The sequence below is a fragment of the Siniperca chuatsi genome, linkage group LG9 (assembly GCF_020085105.1).
Source record: "Siniperca chuatsi isolate FFG_IHB_CAS linkage group LG9, ASM2008510v1, whole genome shotgun sequence".
NCBI lineage: Eukaryota > Metazoa > Chordata > Actinopteri > Centrarchiformes > Sinipercidae > Siniperca > Siniperca chuatsi.
Genome location: NC_058050.1, coordinates 20136905 through 20153726, shown reverse-complemented (window position 1 = coordinate 20153726; position 16822 = coordinate 20136905). Strand labels below are relative to the sequence as shown.

The following is a 16822-nucleotide window of genomic DNA, read 5'->3' as shown; positions in this document are numbered from 1 at the left end:
TTTTCACTTGATTACAAAATTATTTATTGAATCAAAAATTAGAGTAGACAAAAATAACCGTGTAACCTTCCCAAAAAACAATGTGCACTTAAAACTTAAAAAGCAATAGCTTATAGAAATTTCACACTATAAACTAGCTAAAATAGCTCTCTATCAAAGATTTGAATCAAACCTTTCACGGCGATGATCTTTCTTTAGTTTACAAAATATACAATGCTGCAATGTGCTGTAGGCTATTGTGTGTAGATGAAACCATCTAGCAGAAATGAAACAATCCCTTCTAGTTAGAGAGAGAAAAAAGAACAAAACAGAAAATCTCTTAAGGTTTTCACTCTCAGGATAAAACATACAACAGTAAAAATTTTTTTTGAGTATTAAAACGGCGCATAAATTAAAATAAATCTCTATAAAACTAGGAATTCAAATCCCTTCACTCAGATTTAGCTCCCAATTCATAGCAGTAAGCGTTTACACTTGAATATGGATGCTCTAGGGTTTTCTTCATTCTAAATATGATTCAGCGTGGACATCCTAATTTATCCAGAACTATGCCATTTAATGGCAGTGGTCCACTCTCCCTCTATCAACCATAGCTACTCCATACTGTAAACTTCACCTACAGAGGAGCAGAATGGAATGCAGTAACACACGCCTAAATCAAGGCCATTAATAACCTAAACTACTGCTTTTCTACAGTTTTCCTATGACTGGTAGTTTGTATTACATTAGCCACTACATATTGGTAGTGACTTGTTGATTAATAAACTAATCTTTTTGCTCATGGTGACATCCACCATTGATATACTTCAATAACAATGCTTCAAAAATGTTGAAATGTCAAGGAAAGGTAAGGTTCATCGTAATTTCTCTAATATATCAAACATCAAAGTCAGTAATATCTCGACTGTGCAAGTATGTAAGTGTCTGCACGACACTGACCATGTATGACAATGCCTTTAGGTTTTAAACAGCAGCACAAATAAAGGTTAGAAGCTAAATTACGAGCACATTGAGCTAACAGGCACTAGTCACCACCATCTTACTTCTCCTCACAGCCAAGAACTGTACAAGTTGGCATTATGGACCAGATCTGGATAAAATAATACACTTTTAAATAATCAAACATTGTCAATGGATCTGTCCATTGTTTTCAGTTATCTTAATTTAATTTTAGACAAATATTAAGTAGTTCAAATCTGGAAACATCATCAGATCCAACGTATTGCACCCCATATAGACTTTTTACAGCAAACATCATATACATAACACTGACTGAGCAACAGTATAAGGCATCCATAACTTAACTGTGGTAAAAAAGAGATCAGAACAAAAACAAACAAACAAAAAAAAGATCTGAAAGTAGCATAAACCATTTAAATTTTCTTTCATTGGCACACATTTTGTACAGTGTTCCAGTTAAAACTACTGAATTCAAGTACAGATGGCAAGATATGTTAAGGAACAGTGATATGTTACAAAGATGAACATTTTCCAGCAAGCGATTGTTAGAAGCCAACTGACAGATATGATATTATAAGTGGAATTAACTGCAAACCTTTCACCTATGACACCTTTATCTGACAGATGTTACTAGTGTTTGGCTACTAAAAGAACAACATTCCTCCTTACAAGAAGAAATGTTTAAATCACTCACCTTTTATATAAAATTCTTTGAGCATTAGTGCGTTAGTTTAAGCATAAGGCCCCAGAGACTAGTACTCAGAGCTGTGAAGCCCTTTTTGAATAATCTAGTTTATCTGGATAGCATGTAGAAATCATTCTTTATTCTTATTTCTTTGTAATTTCTGTCATGTGTCAGATAAAGTTTCCCCAAACTTTCAAATAACATTCCCTCAAAATGTGACTGAGTTTTCCAAATGTCTGTTGCAAAAGCACAATGGCAAAAAACAAACAAACTGATTAATTATTTCTCGTTGCGGTAATGTGGGCTTCCCATCTTATTGCTGAGGAAGTGTTGAGGAGCTTGCTTGGATTGTTCCCAGTCTGCCATTCACTTGGACTGTCTTTGTGGGCACAGCGACCTAGTTAAAAGAGACACAACATGCCATGTTTGTAATTCTCCACTTTGGTAATGACAGGAGTAATAGTTCATGGTATGCTGGAAAGACTATATCAGGTTCTGTGGTTTTTGTTCTGGATACAGAAAGTAAAAAATGCCTAGACTGAAAAGATTTTATTAGTCAATTTCTCTCTGATTATTTTCATTATTTTCCTCCTCCTAAAACTATTCATTCTTTGCTGTTGTTTCTGTCTGATATAAATTATGTGAAAATAATGATTTTGAAAAAGTTTCTGGCAACTCCAGTTTTACACAGCTGCTGACCTAAAATTGAACTGTATCTTCTTGAAAATATTCACACAGCAGTACAATAAGGCTGTCAGATGAATCTGTGAATGTGTTACAATCTGCAATTAATTTCCAGAGTGCTTTGTTCTGCCAATGATGTGTTCCAACAAGGCGAGGCATGAGAAATCAGACCAAAGATGTGAGAAGAAAGAGGACACTGGTCAGATCATATGTTTTTCTGTTTCTGTCTCTGGCTCTCTTGCCTCTATCTGTTCTGTCTCTGTCTATTTTCATGTCTGTCTCTTTTTATCCCCTCCCTCTCTTCTTTGATAAGAGTCTCCTTGGGTGAAATTAGGCCGTCTAGTGCACAAAGACTCATGAAAAAAAAAAAAAAAAAAAAAAAAAACAGATATTCATCATTCATTGTATTTTGTGTGTGATGTTGAAGTGTTACTCTCTCCTCCATCACTGTGTTTTCATGAAGCAACTGTAGAATTGAAAATCCAACAGTACTAATGAAGAGTAGATAAAGGGTGTCGAGAGTTCTGCAACAACATTTACTCTGTGGTGTAAATAGATGCTGTATTTTTCTGCATCTGTACCTTTTTTAGGCTCACAGCAGCAGATCCAGAGCGAATGGCCTCCAGCATAGCCTCCCTGGCCAAGGCAGGGTTCATGGGGGCGTTAGCAGTTTGATGTGCCACAGTGCTAGGCTTACCCGGGGGCAAGACAGGGGGGGGGGGTGGAGGCGCAATCATGGGTGCTGGTGGCGGTGGTGGTTGGGTAAAGACAGGAGTGCAAGTCAAAGAGGGAGGAGAGGTAGAGGAGGGAGGGCCTGCACTTCTCTCCTCCTCACAAGCCGCCTTCCTGAACTTCTCAAGCTCATCAGCAGCCTCAGATTTGGTCTGTGGGACACAAAGGAGTGAGACAATGGTAACCCTAGACACATAACATAGGCCAGCTGCTCTCACATATGTTCATTACACTCATGGCCTAACACACAAGTGCATCTAACATCAATCTCTGATGCGCACATACAGAGATTTACTTTAAACAAATTCTCTAATCTTTCAGCATTTTATGTTTTTCACATTTATATGATTTTATCTTATTTATTTTTGTAACTCCATTGTACATAATTATTCACTTATTTATTCATCCACTTTTTTGTTTGAGAAGCAACATTTTTTAGTCTGATTTAGTCATGCAGCATTCCAGAGATTCCAGTTCTGGTAAGAAACCTTCAGAATGGAACCGCAGATGTTTCAGCTATAGCAGCACGTTTTCTGCCCCTTTCATTTCACATGGGTCCTTACATGACAAAAAACCACAGCTCACAGTCCACACAGAGGAATGAAAATAGACAGCCATGCTTGCATAACTTGGTTCATGCAGGGTTCTCTAAGCTGCTAACTAGCTAACAATACAAAGAGTTTAGCATTCACGTTTCCATTTAAACATTCTTATGCTAAATACAATTGCAATAATAATAATTTTTTTTGCAAGTGCAACAAGACTAAGAGTATACAGCCATGCAAGCGGCTCTGTGAAGCTGTACTAAATGCAACTGTCAGCATGACACCATGCTCACAATGATAATGCAAATGTTGATGTTTAGTTAGTATGTATGTATGTTCACCATCTTAGTTTAGTGTGTTAGCATATTAACATTTGCTAATTAACACTAATAAGAAAGTACAACTGAGGCTAATGGGAATGTTGATAGTTTTGCAGGTATTTGGTCAGAAACCAAAGTATTGGGGAAAGAAATAATTTCGACCTGATTGTGGTACTAGAGGAAAAGTCAATAGGATTCCTCCTCTGGGGACTTTGAACATCTGAACCAAATTTCATGGAGCAATCCATCTAGTAGTTGTCAAGACATTTCTCACTAAACTAAAAATGTTAACCAATGTCAATTATGGCACTTGAGGAAAAGTCACAGAATCAACAAAGGGATTAGGATTCATCTTCTGGGGACCATGAATGTCTGTACAAAACTAGCTAGCTCAGCTAAAAAGAAGATTATTGTTGATGTGTAAAAAGTAGTAACATTTATTTGGGGATAAACATGGACACTGAAGGAGTTCAAGGAGGGTGAAAGTGGATGGTATACTCACTGTTAAAACAATTAGTCATACTGTGACTTTTTAGAGATTGGGTTTATCTCCCTACCCCCCCCCTTGATATTGACAGACATGGAGTGATATTGTATAAATAGCTAAAAGAGTATTTTACCATCCTCAGCCTTCCAGAGTTGCTCTGAGCTCTAATGGCAGCCAAAAGAGCAGACCTCTCATTCTCCTCCTCAACATAAGATGCTTTCTTCATGTTGCTGGGACCAGAAGTGGTAATCTAATAACAAAATAAAAAGAGGTAAATTAAAATCCCTTTCTTGTTTTCCAGCCAACATCATTATTAACACTTAGCTGAAATTGCAAAATTAAGAATATAGTGCATTTCTATTACTGATAGTGGGGTAAATGCTACCCCTCAGTTTTCTTCCAATTAGCATTATCTCATCCATTCATCTATCCATAAATGGTACTATTTTTATCTTGATCTCACCTTCTTGAGCCTGTCCCTGCCTCTGCCTGTCTGGATTGCCTCCATCAGGCTGCTGTGCAGAGACGTCTCTTTGTCAACAGATTTACAGATCACTGGTCTGACCTTTTTAACTGGCCCAAACACTGTCACTGGCGGAGGCCCCGAGGTCACACCACTGTCTGACACTGTGATAGAAGGTTCTGGTTTTGTATCAGGTGTTAGATGAGTGGCTGTCTTGGTCATATCCCTCGTGTTCTGAAGAACAAGATGTGGAGTATTACACTGTAATTTACAGTAACAGTTTTACTGTAAAAATTCTTCATAGTATTTATTTTACCCATAACATGAAATATTTATATTTATTTATAAATACAGGATTTACTCACACTTGTCTGGCCTTGGGATACGGTCTTGGGAGCTGTGGGTGGTTTGGCGGATGAGTGTAGAGGACTGCTTTTTGCAGGGCTGGGGCTTCTGGGACGAATATGTTTAAAATGATCTCTGTCATTATTGGCGGTCATATTTATTTGGGTGGGGCCACTAGACTGAATGTGCATATTCTTCGCTTTTTCTGTTTCCAGAGTATTAGAGCTTCTTTCGGTGGATCCAGCACAACTTCCAAATCCTCCTCTGTCTGGTCTCACTTCTCCAAAATCTCTCTGGCTATCTGACACATACTCTGGGTAGCTCATGGACCTCTTAGGACCAGGAGGGTTGGATTTAGAAGCAGATTCATTCTCCTTATTATCTGACAAAGATGACTGGGAAGATTGGTGTGGATTCACTTGTATGGACCGACCTGATCTCTGGAAACTGATAGTCTGTGTTTTCAAAGAAGCAGAGGAGTCAGGTTTGTTAGGGATGGAGTTGGGTGTAGCTGAGGTCTTTGGGGTGTATTTAGTGATGGCAGACGCCACGTATTGGCTTGAGGTTCGCCTGGATGGTTTGAGGAAGGACAGGTCTCTTTTCAGGTCTGGAAGGATAGGAGGGGGAAGGGCAGGTTTATTACTTGGCTGCTGAATGTTTTTGGACACTGGAATCTTACCCTCCACCTCTGCCCACTCCTCTTTTGCAACTTTGACGTCTTTCACTGGTTCTTTAGCTTCTTCTTGGACCATCTCTTTAGGCTGGGCTCTCTCTGCAAGTTTATTAAGCGAAGTTTGCATCATTGCCTCAGTGTTACTGGTCTTCAATGTAGCTTCTGAGACTGCAGTGGGAGTACTTTTCAGACCATCTGTGTTCTCCTTCGCCTTATCAATGAGACCTTTGCTGTGGGGTATAGCACTTTCTTGTCTTTCATTTGAGCTCCAAAAAGCTTTGGCTTTTCCAAGAAGAGGAGACCCCTCACTGCAATTCATTCCAGACTCTGATGAACCACCAACTTTGTTCCGGGAGATACCCGCTTTCACCATATTTCCTTGATCGTCAATCTTAATGGCACCAACAGTTAATTTGACAGTTGGCTCTCCCGGAGCAGCATGCATGACAGAGGGTTTGGGAGGGACCACAGTGAAAGTTTTCATACCGAAGCGTGATGTGATGTTGGGAGTGATTTTACCATGTGAAGTATTCGAGCTGGAGCTATTTTGGTGTACTCTGTGCATCTCTTCATTTCTTTCTGCAGATACTGATCTCTGACTGGTTGGTGGAAGAACAGGTTTCTTCTCTTGAAAAGATTGAGCGTTACTTTTCACAAGATCAGATTTGATCACAGTGCTGTTGCTGTGTTTCTGCATGTCAACGTTAGATTTCACTGCTGATGTTCTTTGTTTATCCTCTTTCACACTGTTGGTATCAGTGATACTCATAACTTTAATTTTTGTCTCTAGTATATTTTCTTTCTTTTTATCACCAATAGACTTGTTCTCCCATGACTTCCTATGCCGCTCAGGTTGAGACGGCTGCTTAGTATTTGCACTGCTCCTTTGCTTACTGTCAGCAGCTGTACAAGCATTGTTGTTTTTGTTCTGTGGCTCTACACTGGACTGGTGACAAAAGACTAGACCTGTGATAAGATGGGGTAAGAAAAAGTCAATTTAAAACATAAATAAAAAAACATAACAATTTATTAACTTTATTGTACTGATGCAATTAAGACTTAATAAATGGACTCTAAAGGCACAAAATGTCAGCAAAAACATCAAAAGCACTGAAGTCTCAGCTTCCGTATGATCTACTGACCACAGGCATAATGTTCTTCGTACCTTTGCTGCCAGCTGACTCAGTTGTGGTTAGTGAATTTGCCTCATTTTCTTCAATGTTACGTTCATAGTCCTCCAGTACTTCATCTATGGCTGTGACTGGCACATCCATGTCCACTACAGACACTGGCACCTCATTACTGTCTGTGGACAGGGTATAGGGAGTCTCCTTTGCTGAGACTATATCTATGTGGTCTGGAATAGGGGAACAGATCAAGGGGTTAATACATAATACTTTGGTATTTTTTGATTTTGATTTTTAAGAATATTACCATGGCTATTACTTACTTACAATTCACACAGTCATTCAGAACAGTCATTTATGGTCAATATGGAGTACAGTAACATGAAACATTTCAAACCTATCTTGCATCAAATTGCAGATTTATGGGATTACTTCAGGTATATAACAAATACACAACACAGCCTCATAAGACACATCCATGTAGTATTACAGTAGTGTTATGATGGTCAACAGGTTTAATCCTTTACTGAACTACAGCATATATCAATGTCTATGCCTGAGGCATGTACGTCTGGACTGCCAGGACGTCTAAATGAAAAAATATAAATCCAGTTTAAGATGACAGGTGGACTGTGGCCTATGGCATGCCCCCTCACCTGCAAGGTCTGCTTCAAAACCTGCCAACGTCTGATGGAGCTGGGCTGTGAGCACTGGGTCATCTTCATAGCTGTCTTTTAACCTGCCTGACTTTGCATGTGGGTTGATGTCATTGTGCCTGAGGACGGTACATAAAAATATGTCAAAAAGACATCTGCACACATTCACATGTATAAACACACGTAGAGTCCCATAACATTTGTAATGCAAAAAAGAGATTGGTGCACAGGGGCAGCCATAATCCAGCATGACTCCATAATTTTTATGAACAGTATTAACACCACCAAACAGCTGTTATGAACTGCTTGATGCTGTTGTTACATCCAGCACCCTTCCCGTTACTAATCTGCCACAGAAACCAAAAGGATAAATGCAGTTCAGTAGTAGAAGAAAAAAAACAAATGTGTTAGCTTTAAATATTTTGTGCTTGTTCAAAGTTCAATTTTATTTTTATTGGAGGCTTCTGGCTTTGAAACATGTAGCTGTAAAGATATTATTACAGTTTAAACTTCCTTCACTCTCTTCAAGGGTTCAACAGAGCATTCTTATGAGTTACTGGCGTATTAGCCATAACAAATTGCAACAAGAAGGCCAAACCAAATAGAATTTGTCTTCTAAGAGACTTTGACTGGTCCTCTTTTCCTCAACGATTCTGAGAAAACAGGGTTTTAGTGCTTTCCTGGAATACTGAGGAGCCAGCAGCATCAGGCCAAGACCTGGATTCATAAACTTTCTCTGAGTAAGAGCATTGATCCAGGATCCCTGGTCTGGGCACATTACCATACACATTTCACAGCAACTTAAAAAGCGAAAATTGATCTGGGGCAGCATTCATTTTCCACAGAGGCCTCTGAATAAGGGCCTAGAACCATAACTATGAAAGCCCAGCACTAAAGGCTGAGGGTGCCAGCTTTGGCTACAACTCACATATAACACATGGCGGGAACTGCTCACTGCTGGCACAATTGAAAACTGTGGAGAGACTTCTATAGTTGGCTGAAACAGTGATGGTTGAAAATACAGGTGTGAAACTAAACTTGATTGCCAAATGCAAAAAACAAACTAATAATTTTCATTCAGGTATTAGTTATCAGTGGTTAGGCCAACAGCAAGGTGAATCACACATGCATTATCTTGCCAGCAATGGGAAACACTGGATGTATAAGATGGGTAGGAGTCGGCAAAAAGCAAATACTGGGAAGCATAAGGCCAGATAGATTAATGAGTAATACAGACACTGTCATTTGTATTCGCTTGAGGCCAGTGCAGATGTCTTAATGTGCCTCAACATCTTGAGACGTTCATCATCTTGATGGTCAAATATCACAAATTATGTCAATATAAATATACAGTACATGCTTGTCAACTTCATTCTACTTTCCTCCCGCACTCTTGTTCCCCCCTACTTCCATGCTTCCTCTTTCTGTGATTTCCATGACTTCCTCTCTACCTGTGTCTTGATCCCCAGGTGGCACATCCCTCATCGCTGTCACTGGAATTGTCCCGCACTGGTCCCGGCAGTCTCTCTCCTCCGACTCCGCTAATTCCATCCAGGGACAAACTCCCATCTGGGGATGTGGGTTGGGTGTCAGATGGAGAGCTGACCATGCCTGAGTCCTCGCCCTCTGCCATACCCTCAGAGGCGGCGTAACCCTGGTCGGGCAGGCTGCTGCCACCGCTGCTGCTGCCCAAGGACATGGTCTCCTCCTCGGGTGTTTCAGTTTCTGGTTTCTGGCCACTGGCTGTGGAGCTCCTCATGGAGTGAAGCCAAGCTGGGAGAGGATAGAGGACGATCTTAGCATCAGTATTGGGTGTTATCACTGTCCTTAAAGACTGTTAGCAACTGTTGGCAACAACTTCAACATCCAAATCAAAGGGTTTCCAATGGCTTAAGGTTTTCTATGGTGAAACTAAAGGACTGAGAATGGGCTTGTATTGGGGTCAGGCATCATAGAGGCCTCAGGTTTTTTACTCACGCCATGCATTAACTTCAAAAAACATTTAGGCCTTATTCATCTTTCTCAAATCCACAAGCCATAAAAGACTTTTGATACCTGAGAAAAACACTGAAAAAACAACACAATAATTCATGAGGACATTTGTTTGAAAAGAAGCACAAGATGCAGAGCGAGCATGAGGTGTGAGAGATGGAAGAAGAGGGAAAAAAACAGAGGAAGTATTTACGTTAGTTTCAACATTCATTCTGACACCACACACACACAAACCAGAAAACACAAGCCAAATATACAAACACAAGCCCGGAGCACAACCACTTGTGGCTTGATAAAACAGCTTTAATGATGTGTGGGTGGACTCACTGTAAACAAACCCTTTTAATTAGATTTTTACAGTACTGTTTTAGGTTTCAGTGAAAGATAGTATTGCTTCATACCCTCTCATCTCTTTAGTACAGTCATGCACTGGTCAGTCCTGTGGGTTTTGGAGAACTTATTTAGTCTGTCACTGATCTCACTGAACTCTAGGCCAAGAGAATAAAACTCTATGTACCGTTTGTTAGGTTTTCAGCAGCCCAGCCAGCATGCACAGGACTGGGAACTCAACAGGGGATTCTTCAAAATGAGTTTAACAGTGAGTGACCTTGTTTGTAATACCAGGTATCTGTGAGTGTGTGCATGCATTTGAGCATGCATTGTGTTCCAATATGTCTTCCTATGTGTGTGTGTCCATGCCCGTGCCTGTGTGTGTGTGTGTGTGTGTGTGTGTGTGTGTGTGTACTAGGCCTGTCAGTTTTGGGCCTGGTCCTAATGGTGTGGAGAGAACAGTCAGTTCCAGGAGATGTGGTGATGACTCACAGGGCTGTCCTCCCAGCTCCTTCCCAGCAACAGCTTAGTCATGCCAGCAACAGCCACAATCAGCACACACGCACACACACTCACACACACATCCTTGTGTTACTATATTTGTGAGGACCTGACATTGTCATATTGCATTCCATAGCCCCTTACCCTAACCTTAACCATCACAGCTAAGTGCCTAACCCGACCCCTACCCCTATTCCAATTCTAACCCTAACCCTAAAACCAAGTCTGAACCCTCAAACAGCCCTTTAAACTTGTGGGGTCCAGCATTTTAGTCCCCACAAAGCTACCGGACCCCACAAGTATAGTTGGCTCCCAGGTTTTGGACCCCACAAATATAGTAAAACAAACACACACAGACACACACACACACATGCAGGCACATGCTTCAGTTAAAGCCAAGCAAATCAATACTGTGACATTTGTCAAAATCTAATCACGGCAATCCATGCACAATCCCAAACCAAAGTCCTTGATTCTTGATCCAGTCTTCAACTGTTTAATTGTAAAATGTCTTTCAAACATATATTCTGTTTTTCAATCACAGCAAATATTGTCTTTACAGATAAGTGCATTATCGTAACTCTACAGGCTCAATAAGTACACATACCCTTACTAGTCTACACATTTGCACCATAACTCAATGGCTTAGAACGGAGGATGAATTATATTTTACATAAAAAATTGGACTACTGTAAAATAACATTTTCATCAGATCTGCAAAGTACATTACTATAATCAGAGCCAAAAATTGGCTCTAACCATCATCTCAAAAATGTAAAATTCTACTTCACTGAAAAATTATTAGATTCTGAGATACCACAATAGCTGTATTCATATGGTACAGAACAAGTCACATGATAAAAACAAGGACTCTATTCCCTTGACACAGTCACCACACAAAAAGAGCATTTTGGTTACTTGTAGTTTTTCAGCCAAAGATCCAAAGGATATACTTATTTTGCTCTTGACTCCAAACAATTAACCCCTTTTTCACATAGGATGTCACAAGTCATTTTGGATACCTAACCATCAATTAAAAACAAACAACTCATGCAACTATAAGCCTTCACAATAATAACAAAAACAAATCAGTGTGTAGTGTCATTCTCTTTTCTAAGTAGACTGTTATCATCTCTCCTTGGGAAGAGCATCACTACCTAAAAGCAACATGTCATTGATAGATCACCCGTTCCATAATATTGCATGCATTCAGGTGTCAGATTTCTAAACCAAGCCACAACACCAGGCACAGAGAGAGAGAAACATACACTGTCCAACTATTGATCTGCAGATATTGCATCACCAAAATATTGGCTGATAGATATCGCATGGCCTTGCCTCATAGCCTCATTTCAGCATGTCACTGATCAATCACACTGTAACTGATACATCCAGGGTTTAGCTCATCTGTCACTGTATAGCCTCCTGACCACATTCTGTGCGTCCACTTTTAACTCAGCTCTGATCTCATGCATAATCAATGGCAGCTAGCGGATCAAGTTGAAATGCAAAACCACCAACAGTATATACATACATTTGTAAAAAATAAAAACAAAATCAATGCTAAAAACCATTTCTTTAAGAGTGAAATTGGAGAGCATGACTTGCTTTCACTTGCAGCATTTTGTGTCCTCAACAGAATCCTCAACCATCACAAGCACAGATGCAATTAGGTTCCTGCAAAGTGGCTCCTGTGAGGCATTGTGACACCAAGTGAAAGCAAGTAACAGAAATGAGATGATTCAAATTATCATAGCAATGAGACCTTGACAACAAATAACAAATACAAGAGTACAGAAGAACAGTAGAACATTTCTTAAAAGAATGAGAGGATGGTGGTGAACAGAGGGAGGTCCAGCAGAAATAAGAAGGGGCAAGAAGAAGCAAAGGGAACTGATGAAAAAGGACTGTCGGACGAAGAAAGGGTCAAGCCAGAGAGAGACTTCAGGAGTGTTTGGAGCGCAGACGCACAGGCCCACAGCAGTACACTACAAAATAGGGTGTGGGGTGGGGAGTAAAAAAAAGAACAGATGAGTTTTGAGATGGCTAGATCATGAACATTGCAATTCCTTTCAAAATTGAAAGGAACTGAGGACAACAAACAGTGAAATGATAAACAATGGTATTTTGGCCATCGAGCCTGATCATACAGAGAACACATACAGAAACATAAGGCAGCTTACATACGGTTCAGTATCACTCAACGATGTCTTCCATTATACATCTAATATACTCCCATGTACTGTATAAATGCATCAAAAAAGGCACTCCAGTTGATTGGCGTTGACCCCAGCCCTGACCTTTTAAACCCAGAAGAAATAACAGGGCGTACAGGTTGACATTTATAGATATGAAGCACCTTGACCTCACATGGACCCAGTATCACTTAACAACTCAGCTGCCCGGGTCGCTGATGGAGAAATGGAAAGCATGTGAGGACAGAGTGCAGTATTTACACACACACACACACACACACACACACACACACACACACACACACACACACAAAAAGGCTTGGCAGTAAAGGATAGTTGCAAAAATACAAACTATGATTGGGACAAAAGAAATAAAAGTTAGAAAACCAGGAGAACAGCTTCTAGGAAAGAAAAGAAAGCCTAAGAGTGAAGGCAAGGGAGAGGTAGTCCATCTGGAACCTACACTGGGGAGCTTCTTCCTCCGCCTCCATGGGACTCTGTGGGGAGTAGCTTTCTGTGGGCTCAATGGGAGAGGAGGACGGGGTAGGGGATAGGGCAAGCTGTGGTGGCTCCCGGGCCGGGGAACGACGAGGTTTGGGTGGCGCTGGTCGATCAGTGGTTCCTGTCGGACAAACAGCATGCAGGCAGGGCAGGCACTTATGGTCATGTTTGTAAAAATGGGGAACGTGATACAAACATCTTCCATGCAAACTTCTTATCAAACTGAAAGTAGCACAGAAAATATTGTGTAACTGTCAAGATCTTTGTTTTTTATTTATTCTGGCAACATCTTGGCTTCTGTGTTTTTGTGCTACACTTCTTAGGGACTGCTTGATATTCTAACAGTGGCTTCTTTATCCTTGGATTTTCTCGTGATGACGTTTGAGTTTCTGTGGGCAGAACTCCTTCCTTTGTCTGCTGAGCCATGGAGGTTATCACTGTTAAAGTACTGTAAGCTACTCTAGTGTTTACAGTACATTCATTTCTAAGTTTTTACCATTGTTCCTGTGGACTTTCACTAGATACTTGACTATGTAGTGGAGCCCAACTTTGGCAACAAAGGTCGGTAGAGCATCAGCTGAAGATTCAAGAAAAGTGAAAAGTAAAAACTTGATTAACAATAAATGTGTGCCAGAATAATGTTGTTTTATTTCTTTGCTGCATACTCGCTGCCACTGAGGCTTTCAGTATTTCTGTCACTAATAAATACTTATTAAATGTTAGAATTTTTTAAGAATCAGAGTTATTATTTAGAATTTATAGAATTTCAAATCTGGCAGTCAAGACTGGAGCTTTATCAGCCATAACCGCCAGTTAACCACTTTGAAACTGGGTGCCTAGGTTTGCAGAAAAGGCAAATGCAAAAGCTTTCATGAACTACTGTAGTTAGAGGCAGAATAGCTACAGGTTATGTCAATCCATGATAGAAAGTAGTATTGTACTAAAATGTTACATATGATTATTACTTAAAGGGTAAATCCCAGATTTTGTTTTAGCATCCAAATAGCACTCCCACATCCTAACATTTCATCCCTGTTTCATGATAACAATGGGTACCAATTGACTTGATTAAAAAAGAAAAGTGGCTGCTAATGTATGAAGAGACAGTAAGAAAGGAAGAAAAGAGTAGTTGAATACAGACGTGTAATATATGCAGACTATGATACCCAAAGCTAGGGAGATGCTAACCGAAGTGTGGACTGACAAATAAGACACAGTCAATTTGGATAACATATTGGGTTGTAGGGGCAAAAGCACAATTACTGTAAAACAGCACTGTTGAAATATAGCCACCTAAATGTCCTTATAGTGATGCATCAGTGTGCTGTGTCTTAGTCAGCAGGTGCTGTCGGTGTGCTGCTTTATGTCTTTACTCTGTTGTCAACAATAAGAAGGAACTGAAACAGCATGCAGGGCTGAGATGATAAACAACACTATCATAACCATGACAGTTTCTGGAGCACACACAAATACACACACACACACACACACACACACTCAAGCGGTAAAAGGGCATTGACATAAACATTGACATTATGTATTTCCTCGTGCCTAACATACAACCCACACACACACACACACCCATGCCTTCTATAGTACAACAGAGTTTGAAGAGCTCAGGTAAATATTGCCTCACATCAGGCACTAGAAGAAGCAATGGTATAAACCCAAGGTTTAAAAAAAACATACTAAAGAGTTATTTTGTATTACAGTATTACTTTTAGTTTAATGGTTTGCTCTACCTCACCTCTGTTTATTTAGAATTAGATATCTTTATCACAAAGCTTCCAAAAGCAAATTACATACAGTTTACAATTTGACATACACATTAATTTTGATTAAATGAAAGGTTAAATAAAACCTACATACATTAAAGACTAAATCAAACTTATAAAAATGAAAGACTAACTGAAACCTAATAAATGAACTGTGTACATTTCTGTCTCTGCCTATACAAGCACGAGTGCACCACCCTATAGTGTACGTGCAGGGTGAAGTTGTCTAGCCCTAACGTGTATACCAGCTATTCATTCAATGCCAAATATGCACTGTTCATGTATAACGAAGTGCAGTTGTCAGGCTGCACTGAAGAATAATGTGAAAAGTTGACAGTGAGGTTGTGTGTAGCACAAAAAGGGCTGTTGAAGAGACTGTGGCTTTTGGAATGAAACTATTTTACTACAAATACACATTTTAACTCAGTGAATACTTTACTAACACATAGTAAAGGGAAAGAAGGAACACTGAAAATAGGGAGTCAAAGCAAAAGAGAAGAGAGAAGGTGATGCACTGTCAGCAGTGTCAGGATAGAGAAAAAGAGAAGTAGTCTATAAATGTATTAATGATCCTGGTGCTGTCTGCTCTATCCTGACTAATGCACTAACCTCCTCATACTTCATCCTTTCTCTTGCTTTCATCTGGCTGTCCATCATTCTCCTCTCCTTAAACCCCCCTAGTCCCCTTGTTTCTACCTTGCTACCCTCTCATCCCGTTGCCACAACCTTCCCATGCTCCTTTTTCTGAACTCCATTCTGGTACCCTCACCTTTCTCATCCCTTTTCTGAGGTCTACGGCTCTCTCATCTCTGTCCCTGTCAAGACACGACAGCCCTCTGCTGCAATCTCACTTTGCTATGGAGAAAGATCTAGGTTATATAAAGATCAATACGAGGCCAGCTAAAGTTCAAGTAGATCCTGTTTAAATCTATGATGGATCTGTCTGTCTTTGTATCTGCCAGCTTTGAAGGTTTGTGTGAGTGGCTACGTGCATATGAGAGAGAGAGAGAGAGAGAGAGAGAGAGAGAGAGAGAGAGAGAGAGAGAGAGGAAAAAAGATAAGAACGTGAGGGATTGATAAGTGCAGGCGAGAGACAAGGACTGTATTGTCTCATGAGCTATGATGAAAACCAGTTCAACTAGTTCCTGTACTTCAGCCATGAACGCACACACACACACACACACACACACACACACACACACAGTGTTTCAGGTTTTGTACGGCATTCTTGACAGTTTAAGTTTCAGACGGTGCAGAAGTGTGACAGCTCAGTTCTTCAGGGCAGACATAAAGTCACTTTCTAAGGTATAAAACCTCTACAGGCAACTTCAGGCTGACTCACTTCTTTAACACACACAGAGAGAGTATTTACCATCACTGTCATAAGTTGAGCGATTAACAGCCAAGTTCGTTTTCTTTGATGAATATAAATGTTTTGTGTACTGTGGTGTGAAAATGTGATATGCAAGTTGGTTTAAATAAAAATTTATTTCACAGAGTAACTGATGGAAGATATTAAAACTAAGAATGATTATGTCTTAATGATATACTACATACAACAGGTAGATCTCATTACAGCTTCATTGCCTGTGGTGCTGTGTCTGCTTTATCATTATAAATATCCTAACTGTCATTTGGCATTATTCCTGTTGCTGCTGAAAAATATAAAAGTCTACCAGTGTTGGTGTCTCTGTCTTTAATTTCCAAAGAAGAAGAAGTCTGCCAACTGAGAGATGTTAGACAATTACTGGAATAAAATAGGTTGTGTCATCACTATCAAAGAAAAAACACTTGATAATTATAGTGTGTTTTCAGAAAGCATCAATTTAGGAGTATTAAAGATATATTCTG

The 16822-nt window shown here is 39.9% G+C and overlaps 1 protein-coding gene across 2 annotated transcripts in view; it reads right to left on the bottom strand.

Moving 5' to 3' along the window:
- The window catches only part of cobl (cordon-bleu WH2 repeat protein), a 57880-nt gene continuing 41058 nt past the window's right edge, over window positions 1-16822 (bottom strand). The window contains exons 11-19 of one of the 2 annotated variants that reach the window (XM_044207263.1): window positions 13159-13317; window positions 9129-9450; window positions 7678-7796; window positions 7060-7251; window positions 5242-6860; window positions 4877-5110; window positions 4547-4663; window positions 2911-3213; window positions 1-2042 (exon numbers count right to left, since the gene is read on the bottom strand). In XM_044207263.1, the coding sequence (XP_044063198.1) occupies window positions 1959-2042; window positions 2911-3213; window positions 4547-4663; window positions 4877-5110; window positions 5242-6860; window positions 7060-7251; window positions 7678-7796; window positions 9129-9450; window positions 13159-13317 (3149 nt within the window). In that variant the 3' untranslated portion in view covers window positions 1-1958. The remainder of the gene's footprint in view (window positions 2043-2910; window positions 3214-4546; window positions 4664-4876; window positions 5111-5241; window positions 6861-7059; window positions 7252-7677; window positions 7797-9128; window positions 9451-13158; window positions 13318-16822) is intronic. The other variant, XM_044207264.1, reaches the window with a different exon arrangement.